We start from the raw sequence: 21,295 nt of genomic DNA on the forward strand, positions 1-21,295 counted from the left end.
ACTCTGGCACTTGGTAGCTGTGTGACCTCAGGTAAGTTACTTTATCTCTCTGTTCACTGCCTTCCTCTTCTGTAAAACAGGAATAATAATATCTTGCTCACAGTGTTACTGGGAAGACTAAAAAACATTATCCACTAGCAAAGTGTCTCAAAATTCATATGGTAAGTAGTCAATCAGTGTTGGTATTGTTATTGTTAGAAACTAAACTAATAAATGATGTTTATTATTACAGCACTATACATAGAACCCAATTCATTAATATTACATGTATTCCTCTGTTTTCCTCTTTTTGCTTTAAGCCAGTTTTAATTAAAAAAAAAAAAGTGTCTTTCACATCTTTTTTTGTTTGTTTATGCTTGAAATAACAACATTCAGGAACTATAATAAGTAGCTTATAAATCAAGTGTCCCTTTCAGATGGTCAAAACTAGAATCATCCATAGCACATTATAATAACCAAGAATGAAATTAATTATTCAGATTACCATATTTGGACGATTATAAATGAGAACTTTGTCTGGTTTGTGTTGTCCTATTCTCAGTGCTTCTTCTAGAAGTGGTATGTATTCTACCCTCCTTCCAGGTTCAATGCCAAATGATGCTGTCACAACTACCTTGGGCTACAATGAAAAAAAAATTGAGAAAGTTTAAAAATCAAGCTCCTAATTAAGACAGTTCAAGATTTCTAAAGAAATGTTTGAATGATTCTGTTCTCCATTGAATAAAGTCCGTGAAAACCAATAAAACCCTTTTAAATTTTATAGGGCTAACCACTTCTACTTAAACTTCACATACTTGTTCAACATTACATATTCAATGATGCTTTGTGTTCTTAAATAGGAGCTGTACAAAAATACTTCCTAAACAATTCATTAAGCCAGGTGAATTTTTGGTAAACCAGTGAAATACAAGCCTCAGGGCCCCTCACTTGGACAGGCTCCCCATAAGAGCCGGTTGTGCTGAGATTGTAGAATTTGTTAGGAGGGGAGGACCAGCCTGGTTGCAATCACGAAGCATTTCTAATGTCTTCTACATAAGCATCTCTGCCCAAGTCTTCAGGAGAAAGGCACCCAAATCTCCAATACATTTTTTTATAATTTATTTTTCCTCATTTAAATACATATTCATTTTTTACCAAATATTAAATTTGCAATTTTGTATTATTTTCTAAGAAGGGCCCTCAAATAAGTTTAGTTTCAGGCCCCACAAAACTGGACCTGCCCCTGTCATTAAGATACATGTGGCACTCTTTACTTAGGTCATTCATTCATCCAGCCCTGCAGAAAGGCATACTTGGAGGGGGCCCTCAGTTTGGGCTAATCTTCTTTTCTCAGTACCTTCTGGGTATGCCTCAGATATCTGACTATATCCAAAGTGCTCATCAACCCCACTCCACTCTCAAATTTCAAGTTCAGATCCCATTTGTCTTTGTGTTTCCTACGCCTGGTACATGACTTACCATACAATAAGCTCTCAATAAATATTTGTGCAACTGAACTAAAATTCTAATTAATTTGCATGAAAAATATGTCTCTTCATGTAATGCATCATTTCTTCACCACAAAGTCCAAAGAGAAGGATATGATACATGAAAAATATGTCTCTTCATGTAATGCATCATTTCTTCACCACAAAGTCCAAAGAGAAGGATATGATAATAAATTATTCAGGAGATAGATAATTAACCCAAGGCATTGTACCTAGTCTTAAATTCGGATGTCTGGTTACAATAAATTTCATCTAGGGAAGGTTTATGCTATGCCATTTGATATTTTTAATATCACTGAATATTCCTGGAATGGAGGCTCCATGATGCAACATAGCTTGCCCCAGGTTATAAGTGGTAGAATCAAAAAGAGGGCACAGTTCTGTTTGATTGCAGAACTTCTTCTCTTTCCACTATATTAAGCTGCCTTTTCAAGGGGAAAAAAAACAAAGAAGTCTTGTTTCCTTTTATTATATTTTTAAATATCAGATATTTGAATCCAATTTACCTTGCAATATCTAATATTTTCAAAAATATCTCTAGATAGCATTCTCTAAGATTTTAGAATCCTGAATAAATGAAAATAAGCTGCATATCAAATTAAGAACACATATAGAATCTATCAGAACTGGAATAATTTAATTAAGTTAAAATTAGGCTCTTCATTCAGAAAAATAATTCTGTGTGCATTTCTATTAAATTCAATTCAATTTAAATCAACTTCCTAGAATAAGTTCTTTCCATCTTCTGTTAAAGATAAAATTTTAACATCTATTAAAATAAACCTTTTTCTTCAAACTCTTTATTTCAAAGTGATGACATCAAAATCTCCCCCAATTTCAGCTATTCGTTCTATTCTATTCAAATACCTGAGATGTATATCTCTATTGTCATTTCTTGCTTTAAATTTAACCTGTCCGAAGGCCTCACCAATGAAGTTATGTATTTGTTTCCTAAAATTCTTAAACAAGATTAATTTATTGCTTATTCACATAAAAAGGGACCCAAGGTTCTATTCTCAGACCTCCTCTCTTTACTCCTCGTCTTACTTAGGAAAGCTCATTCACACACAAGACTAGCTTTCACAGGGAAGACAGATATACTCCACTGCCCCACTGATCTGCAGGTTAGTGCCTGACAGAAATTTTTTCCTAGATCAGCTCTAAGTCTCTCTCTATATATATATATGTAGTCGGCAGTTAGTTCACACACCAGCTTCATAGTGCTAATAACTATCTTCTACTCTTTGCCTATCATTCAGGGAATCCTCAGTATAGATTAGTTCTCTCTCTCTCTCTCTCTTTCTCTCTCTCTGTTTCTATGAGTGTCTCATTCATGTATTTGTAAAAATTTAAAGGTCAGCCATTCCTTACTCCTATAACCACCTTCCTTCATTAATTTTCCACTGCTACTACTCTCCATGTTGCTCATTGATCCACACACATAGCATGTAACAAAGATTCTTATTGCTATCTCTAGTGTCTCTTCTACTCATGTCATTTGGCAAGATTTGCATCCTCTTAACATTGCTTAAACCATCACACTGGTCTACTCAAACATTTTCACTGGTCAAGGTCTACAGAATCAAGTAGTTCAACTCATGTCTTCATCTTCAGGCACACTGGTCCACTCGACTCGTCCTCTCCAATTAATTTCACACTTTCCTGCCTCTGATCCCATCCTTGGCTCATATCTTTCTTCTTCATCTTGGATTCACATCATTTTCTTTGACTAGTCATCCTCTTTAACTAGGCAAATCTTACCCAAGCTCTAACTCCAATCTCACCCCCTTCAGGAAACCCTGAAGTTGGCCAACCCAACTAATAGAAATTGTTCATCCCCTAACTCGGGGTTCTGCAAACCATGGCCTACCAGCCAAACCGGGCAAACAGCTGTATTTTTGTAAATTTTTATTGGGACTTAGTCACACCCGTTCACCTATGCATTGTGTATGGCTGCCTTCGCACTACAGTGCAGAGCTGAGTAGCTGCAACAGGGACCATTTGACATGCAAAGCCTAAAATATTTATTATCTGGCCACTTATAGGAAAAAGTTCATAAGTTCAACTTGAGTTTACAGATTCATAAAATTTATAGAATAATTCATAGAATAATATAATAAAAACAATAATAAATTGCTAACACTTTGAAATGATTACTATGTGCCAGACACTGTACTTAAATATTTTAAATTCAATATTTCATTAATAATTCACAACAGCCTTATAAAGTTTGTTAATGCCTTATTTATAAATTTGACCCTTCCCCAAAATCACTCCATCTTAACCACTGTGCTATACCACCACTCCTGCCGGTATATAGATTATAAAACAAGCTACGTTTCCCAACCGTTTGACAAGTATCATTTATTATCTGGTGCCAGAGATAATGCCAGGCACATAGTAGGAGCTTAATAGATATATGGTGAATGAATAAATTACTTATTTTTCTTGTATATCTTAACACCCAAACATATCACAAGCTAACTTAAAGATATTCACACTATCTTGTATTTTATATTCCTCACAGTAACTAGCAAGATGCCTTTCACATAAGACTGACACAAAAATAAATGATTGCTTAATAGATATATGCCAAGTAAAAAGTTAGTTTTAAGCGCATCCCACCTTAAAGCAAGATCTAACAAGGACAGTTCGCCCTCAGATGACTCACCCACAGATGAATATGGCTGTATTATAGGTATAAGTACTTGATTTCCCCAAATAAAATACTTACCTTTGCATGATCAATGCGACTACTTAGCTCTTTGGATGCAAATCCCCCAAATATGAGACTGTGGATGGCTCCTATCCTGGCACACGCCAGCATGGTATACATCGCCTGTGGGATCATGGGCATATAGATAACCACAGTGTCACCCTTCTTGATGCCACAGTTGACCAAAACACCAGCCAGCTTAGAGACCTGTAACAAAATCATTACATTAGCAAAGTCTGTGGTATCTAACTAAATTTCTAAATTAAAGCAGTAACGTAAGTAAGGAACCACCCTCTTGCTAGTGAATTATAGATGCCACAGTCACATGTATTTGATGATGATGATGGTTTAGGTGGTGACAATAACAGAAATCTGTATTACACTAATTGCTTACAAATCAAATTTACTATTATTATGCCAAATGGACTTCATAACTTAAATTTGTTTAATCATTTATTCCACAACATATTTACTGAGCAACTACTACGTATCAGGCACTGTGTTTGGAGTTGGGAACACAACTTTGAATTCAAAAGACACAGACTTTCCCATGTGGAATTTATATTCTAAAAAGTGAATCAGTCAAGTGAACATAAAAATAAAATAATTGCAAATATAGATATATGTTGGATCAACTGTTGAATGAAACAAGTATTTATTAAGAAAGAAAATATATATTACAAGCTTTTAAGGCAAATAGGGCAGGTTCTATTATTATTATTTTATTCCAATTTTAAAGATAAGGTAACTGAAGCTCAGAGATAATAAATAGCTAACCCGAGGTTAGCAAATGGCATAGTCAGGATGTTACCACAGGTCTTCCAACTATATACTCTTTGCTTTTCTGATTGCCTGAAGTCAATTTTTTTTATAGTTTTTTCTATAGTAATTATGTACACAAAGTATTCCGGTTTGCTAATGCTGCCGTTAAGCAAAATACCAGAAATGGATTGGCTTTAATAAACGGGGTTTATTTGGTTACAGAGTTACAGTCTTAAGGCCATAAAGTGTCCAAAGTACAGGGGTACCCTCACTGGAGGATGGCCAATGGAGTCCGGAAAACCTCTGTGAGCTGGGAAGGCACATGGCTGGCGTCTGCTCCAGAGTTCTGGTTTCAAAATGGCTTTCTCCCAGGACGTTCCTCTCTAGGCTGCAACTCCTCAAAAATATCACTCTTCATTGCTCTTGGAGTGTTTGTCCTCTCTTAGCTTCTAAGCCAGAGCAAAAGTCTGCTTTCAAAAGCCGTCTCCAAAATGTCTCTGTAAACATGTCCTCTCTCAGCACCTGTGAATTCTTGCAAGTGTCCCTCTTGGTTGTAGCAAGCTTGCTCCTTCTGTCTGAGCTTATATAGGGCTCCAGTGAACTAATCAAGGCCCAGGCTGAATGGGCGGGGCCTCACCTCCATGGAAATCATCTAATCAGAGTTATCACCTACAGTTGGGTGGGTCACATCTCCATGGAAACACTCAATCAAAGAATTACAATCTAATCACCACTAATATGTCTTCCCACACAAGACTGCATCAAAGATAATGGCGTTTGGGGGACATAATACATTCAAACAGGCACACCAAGTGACTGACCTGTATTATTGGACCAAACATATAAACTTCTTTTTTCCTTTTAATATGTGTTTTAGCTATTTCTAACAATAAAAATAAAATAGATCATAAGCTCATATATAATAAAATTTGTTGCAAGAAACCTTTCTAATGGGCAATTACAGCAGGTTGTGGGAAATATGCCCAGACCTAAGTGAATAAGAACTTCAACATTCTTTCATTTAAAGAATACATATTGAACCCTGTTTTCTGATACATCAGTTAAAAGAAAGAGGGAAGAAGGGAAGGGAAGGGAAGGGAAGGGAAGGGAAGGGAAGGGAAGGGAAGGGAAGGAAAGGGAAGGGAAAGGAAGAGAAGGAGACCAAGATTATTCTACTCATGGGTGCTTATTTTATAGCAGAGTGAATACTTACAATAAACAATAAACATAATAAATAAGTGAATTATGCATTATGTCTAAAGGTTGTCAGCCTCATGGTAGAAAAGCATAGCTGAGTAGAGGGGATTGGGAGTGTAGGGGAAGAGTTGGATATGATTTTCAATGGGATGATCAGGGTCAATGTCACAGAGAAAGTGACATTTCAGCAAAGATGTGTAAAAGGTTGAGACTAAGTGGGTATCTGTAGATATATTGTTTTAGGCAGAGGTAGCACATATACAAAGATGTAAGGAGGATGGATCATACATAATGTGACTGAGGAACAGCAAGGGGACCAGGAGAACAAGGGTAGAAAGAATAAATGGGAAATTGGTAGCAGATCAGATCCAAGAGGTAAAAGGCCTGCAGGGCCCAGTGGGCAACTGGAAGAACTAAAGTTTGTGTTTGAATGTGACTGGTGATGGCAATGAAAAGACAATGAGAGAAGGAACTAGGCCACAAGGCTATTTATGTTTCATTTCATTTCACTCTGCATCTCCTAATTTCTGAGCAAATTCAAAGGATTCTGAATACTGCCTTTTCTTCCTTTTTCTCCCTCTGTTTACTTCCTCTGTACAAATGGGGAAAGATTTGGTCAAGGTTAAATGTTCAGGTGAAAGACAGAAAATAAAAAACAACTATTTCAGTGTTTTATTCTCCCTTACATGGCAAACTTTGTAATTGAGTGCCGTTTATTAAGAACTCAAAGCTTCCCAGCAGAAAGTTACAAGAAAGACATAATAGAGTAGTAATATAAACCAAAAACTTAAAGTCTGTATGGAGCTCAGTAATCAAGATAAACGGCTCAGAGTGATATCCAAACACCTGAGAGTATAAGTCCTATAGAAAATGGCCATGCTCTGCAATCACATTACTGGGTACTCCATTTAAGGAAAGCACTTGGAAAGACCAAGGAGGAAAGTCCATCGTATTCACAGCTATAACCTGAGCATCTTGAATAGTGTCTGTTGTTGAGTGAAATTGATTTTCAAATAAGACCCAATCTAGCAATGATTCAATGACTTTATAGTCCAGTCTCAATTCACAATATTGCTGGAAGATGCCTGCAGCTTTTCTTTCCTCTGAAAGAAATGAGATTAAGAAATTCAAGACCATTTTTGAGGCAGAAGTCTCAAAATGGTAGGTCATTGGCCAAATATGGCCCCAAAATGTATTTAAGTTGGGGTCACATGACATCTTAAAAAAATGAGTGAACATATTAAAATTAGAATTCACATACAAATCCGTGTTACCAGGTTCTCTTAAATAGCTGGAAGATCTAAGCACACCAGGCCTCCATTATTCAATGACATCAATCAATAGAAGCTGATGATCAGCTGTGTCATTCACTAAAGAACTTATCATTTCCTGGGGTCATTTATCATAGAACTCGCATTTTTATTTCCTTTCTGAATTTAAAATATATTTTCTCATTTCTGTTTATGTCATGTGCTTACACCATAGTTCCATAACCACAGAGAAACTGTGATACACAACAATTCATTTTTCTCCCAACAACCAAATTCTCCCACTTAGATTGTCTGCTTGGTATCGGAGTTGGCAATCACTGCCCTAGTCTTCAGTCAAATTCGACTGCACCAGGTCTGTAAGACCACTAGATGGCGCCCGTTTTGCCCTGTTAGCCTTGCTTACAGCCAGTGTTTTGATATGGTGATAAGCACACCAAGAGTTGATTAAAACAAGAGGTTTATGTGATCAATACAGGAGATTTCTTTTTCAGCACTTCCCAGGGCTAAACATTACTCCATTCAGTAAAATATTACATTGTAACCTGCAAATTCAAAAAATACATACATATATGTATGAGAAAATTTATGGGAAAAGATTTGGTGGAACTTTTAATGGGCTTATGAAAAATGAAATATTAAATATTAAGTGTCTCATTTAATAAACAGAAATATATATTCCTTGTTAATGTTAAATCTGGAATCGCTAATATGGGAGCCTCTGAACAGAATATTAGTACTTTATCTTGGACACAAATGAAATCATTTTGAAAATAAGTATAGGCAATTATAAGCAAAAAGAGGAAAAATCTACTATGCCAGTCTCCTCTAAGAGTCCATAACCTCTTAGACATAGTTATATGAAATTTCTAGACAAAGGACAATTTGATCACTGCTATTTGAGGGTCCATTTTGTTTTTATTGACTTCCAGATTAGAAATTATTAAACAGAAAGAAAATAGGTATTATCTTATTCAATAATAATTCTTATCCTATTACAGATGTCTCAGTATAAATTTATGATTTCTACAATTATCCAAGGGAAAAATATTTTAACATATGTCTCATATAATTTTCTATAACTTCCCAACTGAAGAAAAAGTTATATGATGTGCCATTCATTTAAACCATATTCTTTCTTGTACCTTCTTAAAATTTTATTTTCATTTGTCAACAATCTGATAGTTTTATATCAAACATTTGTCACTAAAATAGATTTTCAGTCCAACATCAGAAGCAAATATGTCCCAGGCAAACATGTTCAGGCCATGCTACTCTGCTAGCACGAGGAAACTAAACTGGAAAGAAAGCTTAAGGAAACAAAATGAGTGTATATAACTATTTAGATACAACATTGTTTAATTCTACTCACTAGAGATTATAGGAATTGATCATTATTTTTGTACTAACTTAAAGCCATTTTAATATGTGTGCCTTGTCACATTCCATTTATGAGGTATCCCCTATGTGGCCTATACTGAGGTCAGGTTTGCAGATACAAAGATGAGGAAGGCCATGGTCCTTAGAGTAAAGAAAGTTGGAACCCAGGAAAAATTCACATACAGAAATAATAATGATACAATAATACATCAATATACAATCATATAACGTAAAATCGTATATATATAGATATGGTTTACATACCACATACATATATACACATGCACATATATATTACATAGATACAAGTAAAAGCTTTACATTTCAGAATTATAAAATGAAAACACATTGGTATGAATAACAAAAGATACTTTAATATAAGTTTCATGTATTCATTCTGGAAACTTTTCATTCAAAAGCAGTCTGGGGTTAGCATAAGTTCATGAATAAATGCTGTGACACAAACATAAGGATGTGCCAAAATTGACCAAAGACCATATTCTATAGAACAAGTTAGCAATTGCTGCACAGTGAGTGTGTCCATCAGAAGGAAATCATGTTTGTATGAAAAAAAGAGTTTTGGTGTCCAAGATGTGTAAAAATACATCATTGACAGGCAACATCTGGACCAAATGTCAAAGAAATTATATGAAAGAGAAGACTGAGGGAAAGCATATTTTCAAGCTGCAAAGATGCTACTAATCAATCATGGAAAATACGATAACTAATTTAAGAATCAACTATAATATCTAAGGAAAAAGTTTAGTAAAACTGGGGATAAATTACTGCTCTTAAGAATGTATCAAATTTCCCATAGAAAGTAGATAATTAAGGAAAGTACTTGCATTTTACTAGAGGTAAATATCCTCTTTTAAACATATTAACTCAACAATGAAAGCATGCATACACATGCACATACACAGCCATGTTTTTTATTACTTGTATACAACCAGTGAGCCACCAAAAATATGGGAATTTAGGTTGAATAAATAGTTTATTCTTTGGGTCAAGCACCAACTATGATCTGTGAAAGAATCAGTTATCCTAATATGTTTAAAAACTGAAATGACACTGAAGCTCTCTCTTATGGAAAGGAATCTTTCAGGAATGTAGATATTTTCAAATAACATAAGAAGTTTCTAGGAACATGACTTTTTAAGACAGTGATGGTTTATTGCAAAAGGCCTTGAGTTATTTTTCATTTAAATATGATACCATCCAAAGTCAATTTAATTGTGAGAAAGGTCCCTTAATAGGAAATTAGAGGTGGTGTTATTAAAAGAAGAAAAATTCTTTCCTCTAAATATAAACTTGTACCATTTATATTCAAAAGTAACATATATTATTACTCATCTAAAACACAGAAGAACATATACTTCATATCTAAGAATATTAAGTTTTAGAAGAAAAATTATAAAATGTTACCTTACATTAAAGACAGTTATCTGACAGGGGGCTAGAAAACAATTACTAACATGTTTCTTCTCAAATAATTTTCAGCTAATGAAGGGGTAAATACCGTTACTCAGAATAATCACTTTCCTCATTTCTATTTTCTTCACAAGAGGATTTCAATCAATATTTGATCATTTTAAGACAATGTATTCAGAAGCAAAGTGAAATGGAGAATTATTTAATCCATTAGTTCAGGCTCAAAATAACCACAATTTCAATGACTTGTGTGCTTTCAAGACTAATGTGGTATTCAGAATAAATCTCACAGAAAAGTGTTTCAATCCTACGTTTCTCTATGCATATGTGTTTTTAGCTTTGATAAGGAATATGCTCTTCCATTATTCAATATTCATATATTATGATTTATAAGTAGATAATCAGAATTGATCACATCTTGAAATGAGGACCACATTAAATTTAAATCTGTGCATCTATTGAACAGCCAGGCCATTGCTGACAGAGAAAATAACCCTACCTCAGGGAGCAGTCCAAGGACCAAAGAATGGAAAATGTAATTGATGCCTACCATTAACACATGGTGTGACTACATTTATGCAATAAAAAGAAAGGAAAGGATACAGAGAAAGAATAATTAATGGACTGTCCTAACTCTTTACCATTTTAACATCTCTCCACTCTAGTTGTTCATGATTGGCTAATAATGAATTTCTCCTGCTTTTACTTGCTTGAAACTTTCTGCCCAAGTTCCTAATCCTCATGGTATTTGCCATTTGGCTACCAAAACATAGTTCAGAATATACAGAACAAGAAATGAGGGTAAAGAAAGTCAGAAGATGGACTGGAAATGTGTAAAGAGACTCTATATCAGATCATGGAGATGCGTGTTACAGCACATTTTGACCTATCCGAGGAACAATGTGTAATAAACGAAGTTTTAAGTCTTCCTTAGAATTATACCCCTTTCATATCCTTAAAACACAATGATTATTGCATGAACTAAGGTTGTAACAATGGGAATAAAAAGAAATGAGTTGATTTGAGAAATATTTTAAGTAGAATGCATAGGAATCGATGATTGATGGATGCAGGTAAGAAGTAGGAGGAAGGTAAATCTAAAAATGGTTCCAAGTTCCTGTCTTTAGCAGTTGGTTGAAAAATGATGCCATTCAAAATGCGGGAAAATGCAAGAGGAAACTTGGGTTTGGACAGATATAAATCTGAGATGCTAGTGGAACAACCAAGTATAGGTATCGACTCAGCAATCCCATACATGATGGTAACATCAGGAAAAAAAAAAAAAAAAAACCATACATGATGGTAACATCCAAGCTGGTGATGCAGCTTGGGAGACAAAAAAAAAAAAAAGACATGATTTGTAGCATTTGCCAATATCAGTGTTGAAAATACTTATACTATGGCCAAATAATGATTTAACAACATGCTCACAAAATTCCTGGATATTTAACTATCTGCTCTCTTGCTCCAACACAACACTAGGAGCAACCATCACATATGTGGCAACGAAGGCCTTTAAATAGATGTAACCAGCGAGGGAGAAGTGCATTAAGTGAAAACACAGAAAAGATAGGCAGTGAAGAGTTGGGCAGAAAAAGCAGTAGCTGAGAAGGAGATTAAGAGAAAATGGCCAGCAAGGTAGAAAGCAAACAGGGTGGAGCAAGATGGAAGAAGTTAGAGAAGACTGTCAGAGAGTGATGGGGAATGTCAGATGTGATCAAGAGATCAAGTAAAACATTGAACATCTGGTAGAATTAATAGAAAGAGCATATCCATGGTCTTGGCTAAGGAAATGTCGGAAGCAGAAACAAATTGTAGAGGGTTTTGGAGCAAGTCGGTGATAAGGAAGTAGGAGAAGGCAATTATAAATAATTATTTCACAAAGTTAACCTGGGAAGGAAAATAGATAGGGATATAGGGAAGTAGTTAGTAGAAGAAAGATTGAAGCACAGTTTTAAGAGAAGAAGCATCAGTGATACAGCTGTGAGAGAGGATAATAGAGCAAGAGTACTGAAAAGAGTTAAAGGATGACTTCAGGGTATAAAATCAAGATTATTTTCCATTGATCAAGGACAGAAAGGCAAGTCAATGCATCTAACCGTGCAAATCTGTGGGTGTGATGCTGAAAATTTTTCATCTTGGTTCCTGGCTTTGAATCAATGTCCCCTGTTAAGCTTGAGGCATAGAGGTGGAAGAATCAGAAGTTTAAAATACTAGCAGCTAGTGATGGGGGAACGATAGTCTAATAAGAACAGATAAGACACTGAGGGTTATCTTAACTATACGGGAATGCTCAGGTGTGACTATGGTTCATTAATTTTTTTTTTTTTTTTTTTTTTTGCTATGGTAGGATCTTATTGGAAGGAATGAAGTTATTTCAGGATATTTGTTTTTCCCATTGCTTTGTTTTGTTTTGTTTGGAAATGTTTTTTCATTTGATAAATAAAGTTAATTAAAAAAATAACATACTTCTGGAGGGCAGATGAGAAACTCTAAAGGGAAAAATTAAATGCAGCACTGAGGCCCCAATGGATACTGAAGATCATGAATTTATAGTAAACCCCTTTGTGTTAGTAATGTGATTATTCTACAACAAGGTTCAGCAAATTGGATTCAGGGGTGGAGATAGTATAAATTGGATTGATCCAAGTCTGGAGTCTTGCCAGGGAGGTAAGTAGAGCAACAACAGGCAAGAGAAGTGAGGATATTGGCAAAAGAGGAATTGTGTTATTCAACTAAAGAAACTAACCTGGATAATAGAGAAGTGAAGACATAAGGGACCCTCAGGTAGGACCTATACATAGTTAGGACCATTTAAAACTATTACATTAAAATGTGCTTTGTATCTGAAATACAAACTGTGGTTTGGTTGTATTGTATAAGAATACCAGAAGTTTAAAACAGGTACTCTAAAAGTTATGAACCCCAATTTGCAAGTGTTCTCCACCTTTCCCCACCTTCCATCTACCAAAAACCCGAACTCTGGAGTTCCCTCAAACGTCTATTTCCAGCTGATCCTCACAATGTCCTCTTTTTGTCCTTTGGAAATTACATCTTTGATGCCCTCTTCCTCTGTAGTTCACAGCTCAGCTATCATCCCACTTCAAGTATTGTCTTTCTCACAGACCGCTTTAACCACACTACTTCCCCTCTTCCTCTTTTTCAGCTTTCACCTATTTATCTCAGAAAAAAAAATATTTTATGTCTTTTTTCTCCATTTTATCTCAACTTATAATTAATAATTAAAGGTATAATGCTAATGATAAGCCTCTATCAAATTAGGGAAAGAAGGAAGTCACAAGTAAAATCTATAACATCAACCTCTATAATTCTTTAAAATACTCCGAAATACCTCTTAGAATGTCTTCTTTGGTCTCTGTATAACTCTACACTCTCCTCTACTGGAATCTAGTTTTCTCTATACCAACATTTATAATTTTTAATTTGTCAATTCCCTACTGTAATTATGAGCATTGCAAGAACACTTGTTTTTATTATTTCTCACTGCTAACACACTGTATTTCAGCTATATTACATGTTAAACAGTTTGGTGGCTAGATTGGAACCACTGGAATTAAGTATCATTCAGAACATGTCATTCATAGATATACGGATATAGTACAAAATGCAATTTAAAAGTTCTCAAGTTAATTTTTAAAACAGAACTCTCTTTAAAATTTACTCTTTGTGTATGTTTCTCACGGTGTTCCTGAATAAAATTTCCCACATCCCAAAGTTTTTTTACATTTAAAAAAATATAACCCCCCTGGGTTAAAATGAAACAAAATTCAACCATCAGAAAGTCACTCTTCACAATTATGCATTCACATACCGGCATTCTCAGAAACCTAGCATAATGTAGCTAATATGCAAACCTTCCCAAATTTATATTTATAATAAACCTACAGAATCTTTGACACTGTATTAGTAAAGAGCATTTAATTCGGTACAAATCTGCATAGAAGTCATCTAGATCAGACTATATTCCTTGAACATACGTAAAGGCAGTGAGAGTAATAACTGCCAGACATATCTGTTTGCACAGTAATAAACATGCAAAATGTGAAAAGAGATTATTTTAAAACAATGCCTGCATGATTGCTATACACACTGCATTGAACGACTAATGGAGAATTTAAAAAAATAAGTAACAATAAACTCATGCTATCATTTAAAGCCAGATTCCTTTTCTCTTATTCTGATAAACTGCTTAATGTAGTGTTACTCAAACTAGGATCTGTGGAGACAGTAGCATGGTAATGATTTCCCTTTGGGAATTTTTAAACTTTGTATATTCATTTTGATGACAATTTTAGAAAATTAATAGAGCATATTCTGGATTTCCTGAGGACTCATGCAATTTCACTGCATTTATTTGTATTTGCTTTTATAATATCATGCATGTTTAGTAAAGATGAGATGATGTCATGGTACATTGTATAATGAAAGGTTTTATAGATGTTCAAGTATGATATATGATAGGAGCACCGATCATATATGATATGAGGCAACACAAGAAACAAGTGGCCAACCTCAAAAGACCCAGTGCTAGAGCCACTCAGAACCATATACACTTTGTAATCAGTCATTTAGTTTCCGTAAAGCAACATCAAACACTATATTAAATTAATATTGTCAATTTGAGTTTGATGGCTTTGTAGATTTGTTTTTATCCTGTTTATAAAGCAGATATGCCCTTATATGTGAATTGAGATGTAAACAGAGAATAGTAATGGCTAGTTTTAATTGCAAATTATAATAAAAATAATTTAAGTCACCACCAAAAGTATTAAGATTGCTTTTTCTTCTACAAAGTATTTTTATATCCCACAATTTTGAGACAAAAAAATGGTACTTAGTGACTTCGTTTTTTTGTTTGTTTGTTTCTCTTATACAAAGAAAATTACAGAAGAAGCAAAAGATGAAAAGATATCAATGGGTACTCTGCACTGTTTAGATGAATTCTGCACTCATTATTTAAGCCAAGCTCTAAATAACCATTCTCCCATCCCCACCTGGGCATTTTTACAGACATTGTATAAAATACAACAACTACTCTGGGTGGGGTAACCACATTTCCCAGCACTGACCTACATTCCTGTTAACGTTTACTGTTTTGTTGATCAATACATCTAAAAGTCAATCAATGCATGTGAAGGGCTCCTAGAGATGCCGCTAAATATCCCAGAAGTGGTACAAGGACATGACATAATTTCAGTAGTTAGGTCTGTTCCAATAAAATCTACATCACTCAACCAAAGGAGCGATACATATTACAAAAAGTAAAATTCATAAATTCAATGCATACACTAGTAACTAATAAACAAAGTCTAGATCATCACATATGCTAGGAATGTATCATAAATATTCATAAATATATCAAATTTCTAATAAAAACAATATATGATAAACATTATTCAGCTTTGCAATGGAAACAAAATGATTTTGAATCAAATATGGCAGGAAAAATGAACAAACAATTTTCCCAAGATCTCTAATCTTGACAATAATTCCATTAAATGCAACTCTCCATTGATTTATTCAAATTTATTTTATTACATATTCCTACAAAGTGTACAAATACAAGCTAAAAATGCCAAATAAATTAAAATAATTTTAAAAGCATGATTTTCCCATATCTCTATATTTATCTATTACAAGAAGTCTTAGATAAAAAATATTTTGTATCATATACTCAAAATACTATGCTTCTACCCCCACACCATTATTTGCATTACTTAAGCCATACAGTGTCCTTCAGTCTATACCAATTAGCTTTATAGTTTACTTGCTATAAAATTATGGCATGTTAAGTGATTTTAAAATTTCATGCATTCATAATTAAAGGTTAGAAACTGAAAGTGTTGCTCTCAATCAGCCGTCCTTACATTGCTGGCTACAACATGACAGGTGCAAGTGCTAATCAACAAGTAAAAGAGTAGTTGTTAACTCTCATCACTTCCACTTTTACGAACATATTTTTCTTCTGCTCTGTGCCTCCTTGACTTTAACTATTTCCGGCCTCTCTTCCTTTCTCTTCAACTGTATTTCTACTTCACTTTCCATTCAATCCATCTCATTGGCCTATATCTTAAGGCGACAAAAGGTAGTCAGTTTTGCCTTCAGAGAGCACACCTTCATTATTTATATGTCAAACTCCTACTATTGAATATAGCCTCTGCAGACCTCCAGAGAACACCTGTGGAGGGGGCACCTATGTGTGGGGCACAAATTTCTATCTTCTTTCATGACTCAGCATATGCATCACTTCCATGGTAAAGCCTTCCCTGAACTACTGTGGCCAGGTTGGTCCCTTCTATCTCTGTGCTACAAATGCACAAAGCTTTACTGCGCATTTATTAGCTTTATTATTGTTAATAATTAAAAGCTTTATTTATTACATAATCACACTGCATGGCAACTGTTTGTGTATTTCTTAGCAGGCAAACTATGAACTCCTTGATCATCCTTCTGGTCCCACTACCTAATATTGTAAATGATACACAATAAGCATTCAATATACATCTGAGGAATCTATCACTGAAGACTTCTTCTTTCTCTAGCTCTAGCACACCATGTATGAGACTTCATCTGTTAACAGATTACAATTATTTACATGTAAGAGCTGATATTTATTTTGCCTATGAAATGAAAGCATAGTTGTGGGTAGAAACTTCTAATTATTCACCCAATCTCATCCAACTATACTGTATTTCCCAGCCGTCCTTGCAGCTGATGGCTAAGTGAGATGCACTATGTCACGCATAACATTTCTGGGGAGTGAACATTAAAACATAGCATGCCTTCTCTCCATATTCTCTTCCAACCTTCCCAAGCACTGGTAGACACATGTCTTTACTTCAGCTTCAATGATGCAGATAAGAGCATTGAACTAGGGGACAAAGTGCAACACAATTTAATGAACCTGGGTAATGCCAATCCGAACCTTATCGTATTGGGTATTAGTCAGGGTTCTCTAGGGAAACAGAACCAACAGGAGATATCTGTACATAGTATGAGATTTTACGTAAGTGTCTCATGAAACTGTGGGGGTGCACAAGTCCAAATTCCATAGGACTGCCTGCAAGCTGGCATGCTGATAAAAGTCTTCAGTGAATTCCCCAGGAGAGGCTGGCTAGCTGAAGTAGAGATGAAGTTTCTCTCTTCTGACTGCTGAAGCTACCACCTCTCCCTTAAAAGTCTTTGTGCTGGTTTGGATATATTATGTCCCCTATGTTCTTTAATGCAATTTTGTAGGGGCAGACATATTAATGTTGATTAGGTTGGAATCACTGGATTGGGTTGTTTCCATGGAGATGTGACCTACCCAACTGTGGGTAATACCTTTTGATTAGATTATTTCCATGGAGGTGTGGCCCTGCCCATTCAGGGTGGGTTTTAATTAAATCACTGGAGCCCTATAAAAGAGTTCACAGACAGATGGAACTCAGAGCAGCTGAGAGTGACATTTTGGAGAGCAACTGAAAGAGACATTTCGAAGACGGCTGCTGAAAGTACACAGTGTTTGCTCCAGAGAAACTATAAGAAAGAACAAAATGCCCCAAGAGCAACATTTTGAAGAATGCACAGGAGCTGAGAGAGGAGCTGGAACACAACCCGCTTTATAAAAGCCAATCCATTTCTGGTATTTTGCATAATGGCAGCATTAGCAAACTGTAACAGCCTTCAACTTTTACATACAGGTATATAAGGGACTGCAGATGTAATCAGCCATAGATGGAATCAACGCCCTGATGATTTATGTCCATGAAAAGTCCTCACAGTAACAGATAGGCCAGTGCTTGCTTGACCAGACAACTGGGCACCATTATCTGGCCAAGGTGACACATGAGCCTAACCATCACAATTAATTATATAAGAAAAATACATCTTTAAAATTTTTAAACTTCTATATTTAATGTTTTAGCATCTTAGCTTTCACCCTAATATTTGAGAGATTTTTTTAAAAAAACATTGTATCAATTACTAGGCAAACTTGTAATGATGAAAATCACCTACAAGTTGTGGGGTTTTTTTCATGTAATATAACTGAACACAGGAGAACTAAAGCACTTACCACAGAGTTTTCTTTTCCTAGAATTCTACTTGAAAATTATAGAGGAACCTTCTTTTGGAATGCTAGTGCTACACAAAAACACCTCAAAAGGTGGGAGGCAAGAGGTATATATGATAAAAGAATAATTTTTTTTTTTAAATCCACACAACTACACTACAGAAACAGTAAAGCCTAAGTTAAACCATGGACTATAGTTAATAGTACACTTATGAAAATGTGTTATCATCAGTTGTAACAAATGTTCCACACCAATGCAAGGTGTTAACAATAGGGTAGTATATGGGAATCTTGTATTTTATGCATGATTGTTCTGTAAACCCACAACTTCTCTAATAAAAAATTAAAAAAAAAAGACCACGACCAGAAAAAAAGAAAAAAGAGGGACATTTCCAGGTGACTATTCTATGACAGATCGAATCAGAAATTTTTTACACAGTAAGTGTAGCCAAGATCCAAGATAAGACACATATGAGTAATAGCTTCCAGATCCCATGGTTTAAACTATATCCTTTCCCTCAGCTTCCCAGATGAAAGCAAATGCTGGTCTTCTTAAGGGGGTTTAAGCTAAGTGGTACCTGTTCATTTCTTGCCCAGATCATTTGGCATCTCCCCACTCCCACTCTTGCCCTTTAAAGTCTCTTCTTCAGAAAAACAAAAGTGATTCCTTTAATACGTATATCACAACATCATTCAAAATACTTCACAACATCTTACAAAATCCTTCAGGAGCTTCCCATCACACTTACAATAAAATACTGTCCTTATCATGGTCGACAAAGCACAACATGATCTGACTCCTGGCTACTTCCCCAGCCTCACCTTCTATCACCCTCCTCTTATCCAGGGGCCATATATATTACTGCTTCCAAGGTCTCTTTTTTGCTAATTTCTGTGCCTGACATGATTTTCAGTAAAATATTCACATTGCTGTCGCCCACTCTTCATTTGAGTCTTTGCTCAAATGTTATCTCCTTAGCAACAAATGGTTTTCCCTGACAAATCTATCTAAAGTGGCTAGACATCACTCTAAACTTTTACCTTGTTTTATTTTTCTTCATTTATCACTACCTTACATTGTATTATCTTTTTACTCATTATCTATTTCCCTAATTAGAATGTAAGTTCCATGGGGTAAAGAGTATTTCATTCACTATTCAAACTCCTGGTGTCCACAACAGTGCCAAGTATATATTAGGGGCACAACAATTCTGTTTTGATTAAATAAATAAATTTGACTCCATCATCATTTCAGCCCTGGAAACTAAAGTCAAGCATGTGTCTTGCTGATATTATTGAGCTTTCTAAAAGGTCAGAATGCAGCCATGATGAAGATAGGACAAATCATCCAGTAAAGACCTATCAATGAATGGTAAAAATAAAAGAATCGTTAAATACATGGTTCAGGTTTCCACGATGCCACATAAGATAAACATTTTAAACAGGCCTTTAGGATGAGGCAGGATGCAAGCCTTCATAGTCAGGTAATGCACTAATACCACAAAGGTTCTCACCCTACTAAAAAAAAAAGCTTCCAATGCCAAAAAAAAAAAAAAAAAAAAAAAAAAAAAAAAAAAAAAAATCACAATATGGAGTGATTTAGTGATATTTTTGGAAATAAATATTTCTCTTTGACAAGGATTATATTTTTCTTTACTGCTTAGGAAAGAATTATTGAATATTCTGTTCATAAACTCATTCAGTACATATGAGTCTATGCTATGTGTGTCACTATAGGAGACACTGTGTAGGTAAAATAATTAATAAAATTATGGGAGGGGACAGTCCTAGTGCTGCCTTTCCCTGGAACCCACAAATAACCCTGTGCTCAGGACCAGGTGTGTCGGCCTGGCAGGGTAAAACACAATCCCCCGGGAGATACGGGGACTGCCCGGTGACTGCCCATACTTCCCTTCCCTCTTGCCCCGAGCATATGTAAACAGTCACTGGAGAAGGTCTGATTCTGGTGGATATATTTTATCACCTCCAGCTCACACCGCAGTGATATATCTGTCCTTGGTAGGGAAGAAGGGAGGTTCCTCCACTGTGCCCACAAACACAAAAGGGGTGCTGCAGGTAGAAAGTCTCCGTATGTCAGTCACATATTGAGACCCGCTGGCTATGGGGAACTGATGCCCACTAGTGAAGCTGACCTTGCTCTATCCCTTCTCCATGGAAACAAAATGTCTTTCCATCAGAGCCTGTATGAGTTGCACTTTTGCTGGTGACCCTGATACCTGGCTTGGAATGGGATGACATCTCTTAGGTATCTCCTTCTGACTAACAAAAATACTGCCCTTACCCTCTAGGAGCTTTTACTCTGTTCTTGGAGATTGTGTAGATCTAATAAGTAGAGTGAAAAGGAAAACTGCACTGGTGCATGGGGAGAGTACAAATAAAGTGCTCTGGACTTTGAAGCATGGAGAAACAATTTCTGATACAGGGAGAAGAGGGAAGAAGTGAGTGTACACTTCCATCAGTAATCTTGGTTTCAGGAACGATATAATCTCTTAAAAATCTGGCTGAGAAGACGTGAGGGGGATGAGTGTTGTTGCTATTTTGAAGTGATGTAAAAAGTTACCTTTAGACATTTTTAGTTTTGAATAAATGGCTCCAAACATGGAAAAAAAAGAGCCAAGAAATACTAAATTGCTGTTCTCATTTAATTATATTAAATTCGTCTAATACTTATTTTCTTTCTATTGAGCCCTTACAGAATATCATCTTAATATTTAGTTGCAAAGTTTATCAAAACAAAGTTCCAGTTAAAATTTTGATAAAAATCTAAACCAGGGGCCAAGTAGTAGTCATCTTCCATTTAAAATGAAATACAAGTGTTTCTGTTAAAAATACATTATACAAATTTATATTACACAAAATAGCACACAAAAATAATGGGGCTTTTGGGAAAATAGGGTTGAGCCAGACCACTCAAAAATCAATATAAATGACTTTTACAGTAATAAAAACACTAAGACAG

The 21,295-nt window shown here is 35.3% G+C and overlaps 1 protein-coding gene across 1 annotated transcript in view; it reads right to left on the reverse strand.

The window, feature by feature from the left end:
* ACSS3 (acyl-CoA synthetase short chain family member 3) overlaps positions 1-21,295 on the reverse strand; it is a 207,750-nt gene that overhangs the window by 131,265 nt on the left and 55,190 nt on the right. Inside the window, exons 3-4 of the mRNA XM_037848430.1 lie at positions 4,222-4,410; positions 485-619 (exon numbers count right to left, since the gene is read on the reverse strand). Coding sequence (XP_037704358.1) covers positions 485-619; positions 4,222-4,410 — 324 coding nt within the window. The remainder of the gene's footprint in view (positions 1-484; positions 620-4,221; positions 4,411-21,295) is intronic.

This window comes from Choloepus didactylus, chromosome 8 (assembly GCF_015220235.1).
Source record: "Choloepus didactylus isolate mChoDid1 chromosome 8, mChoDid1.pri, whole genome shotgun sequence".
Classification (NCBI taxonomy): domain Eukaryota; kingdom Metazoa; phylum Chordata; class Mammalia; order Pilosa; family Megalonychidae; genus Choloepus; species Choloepus didactylus.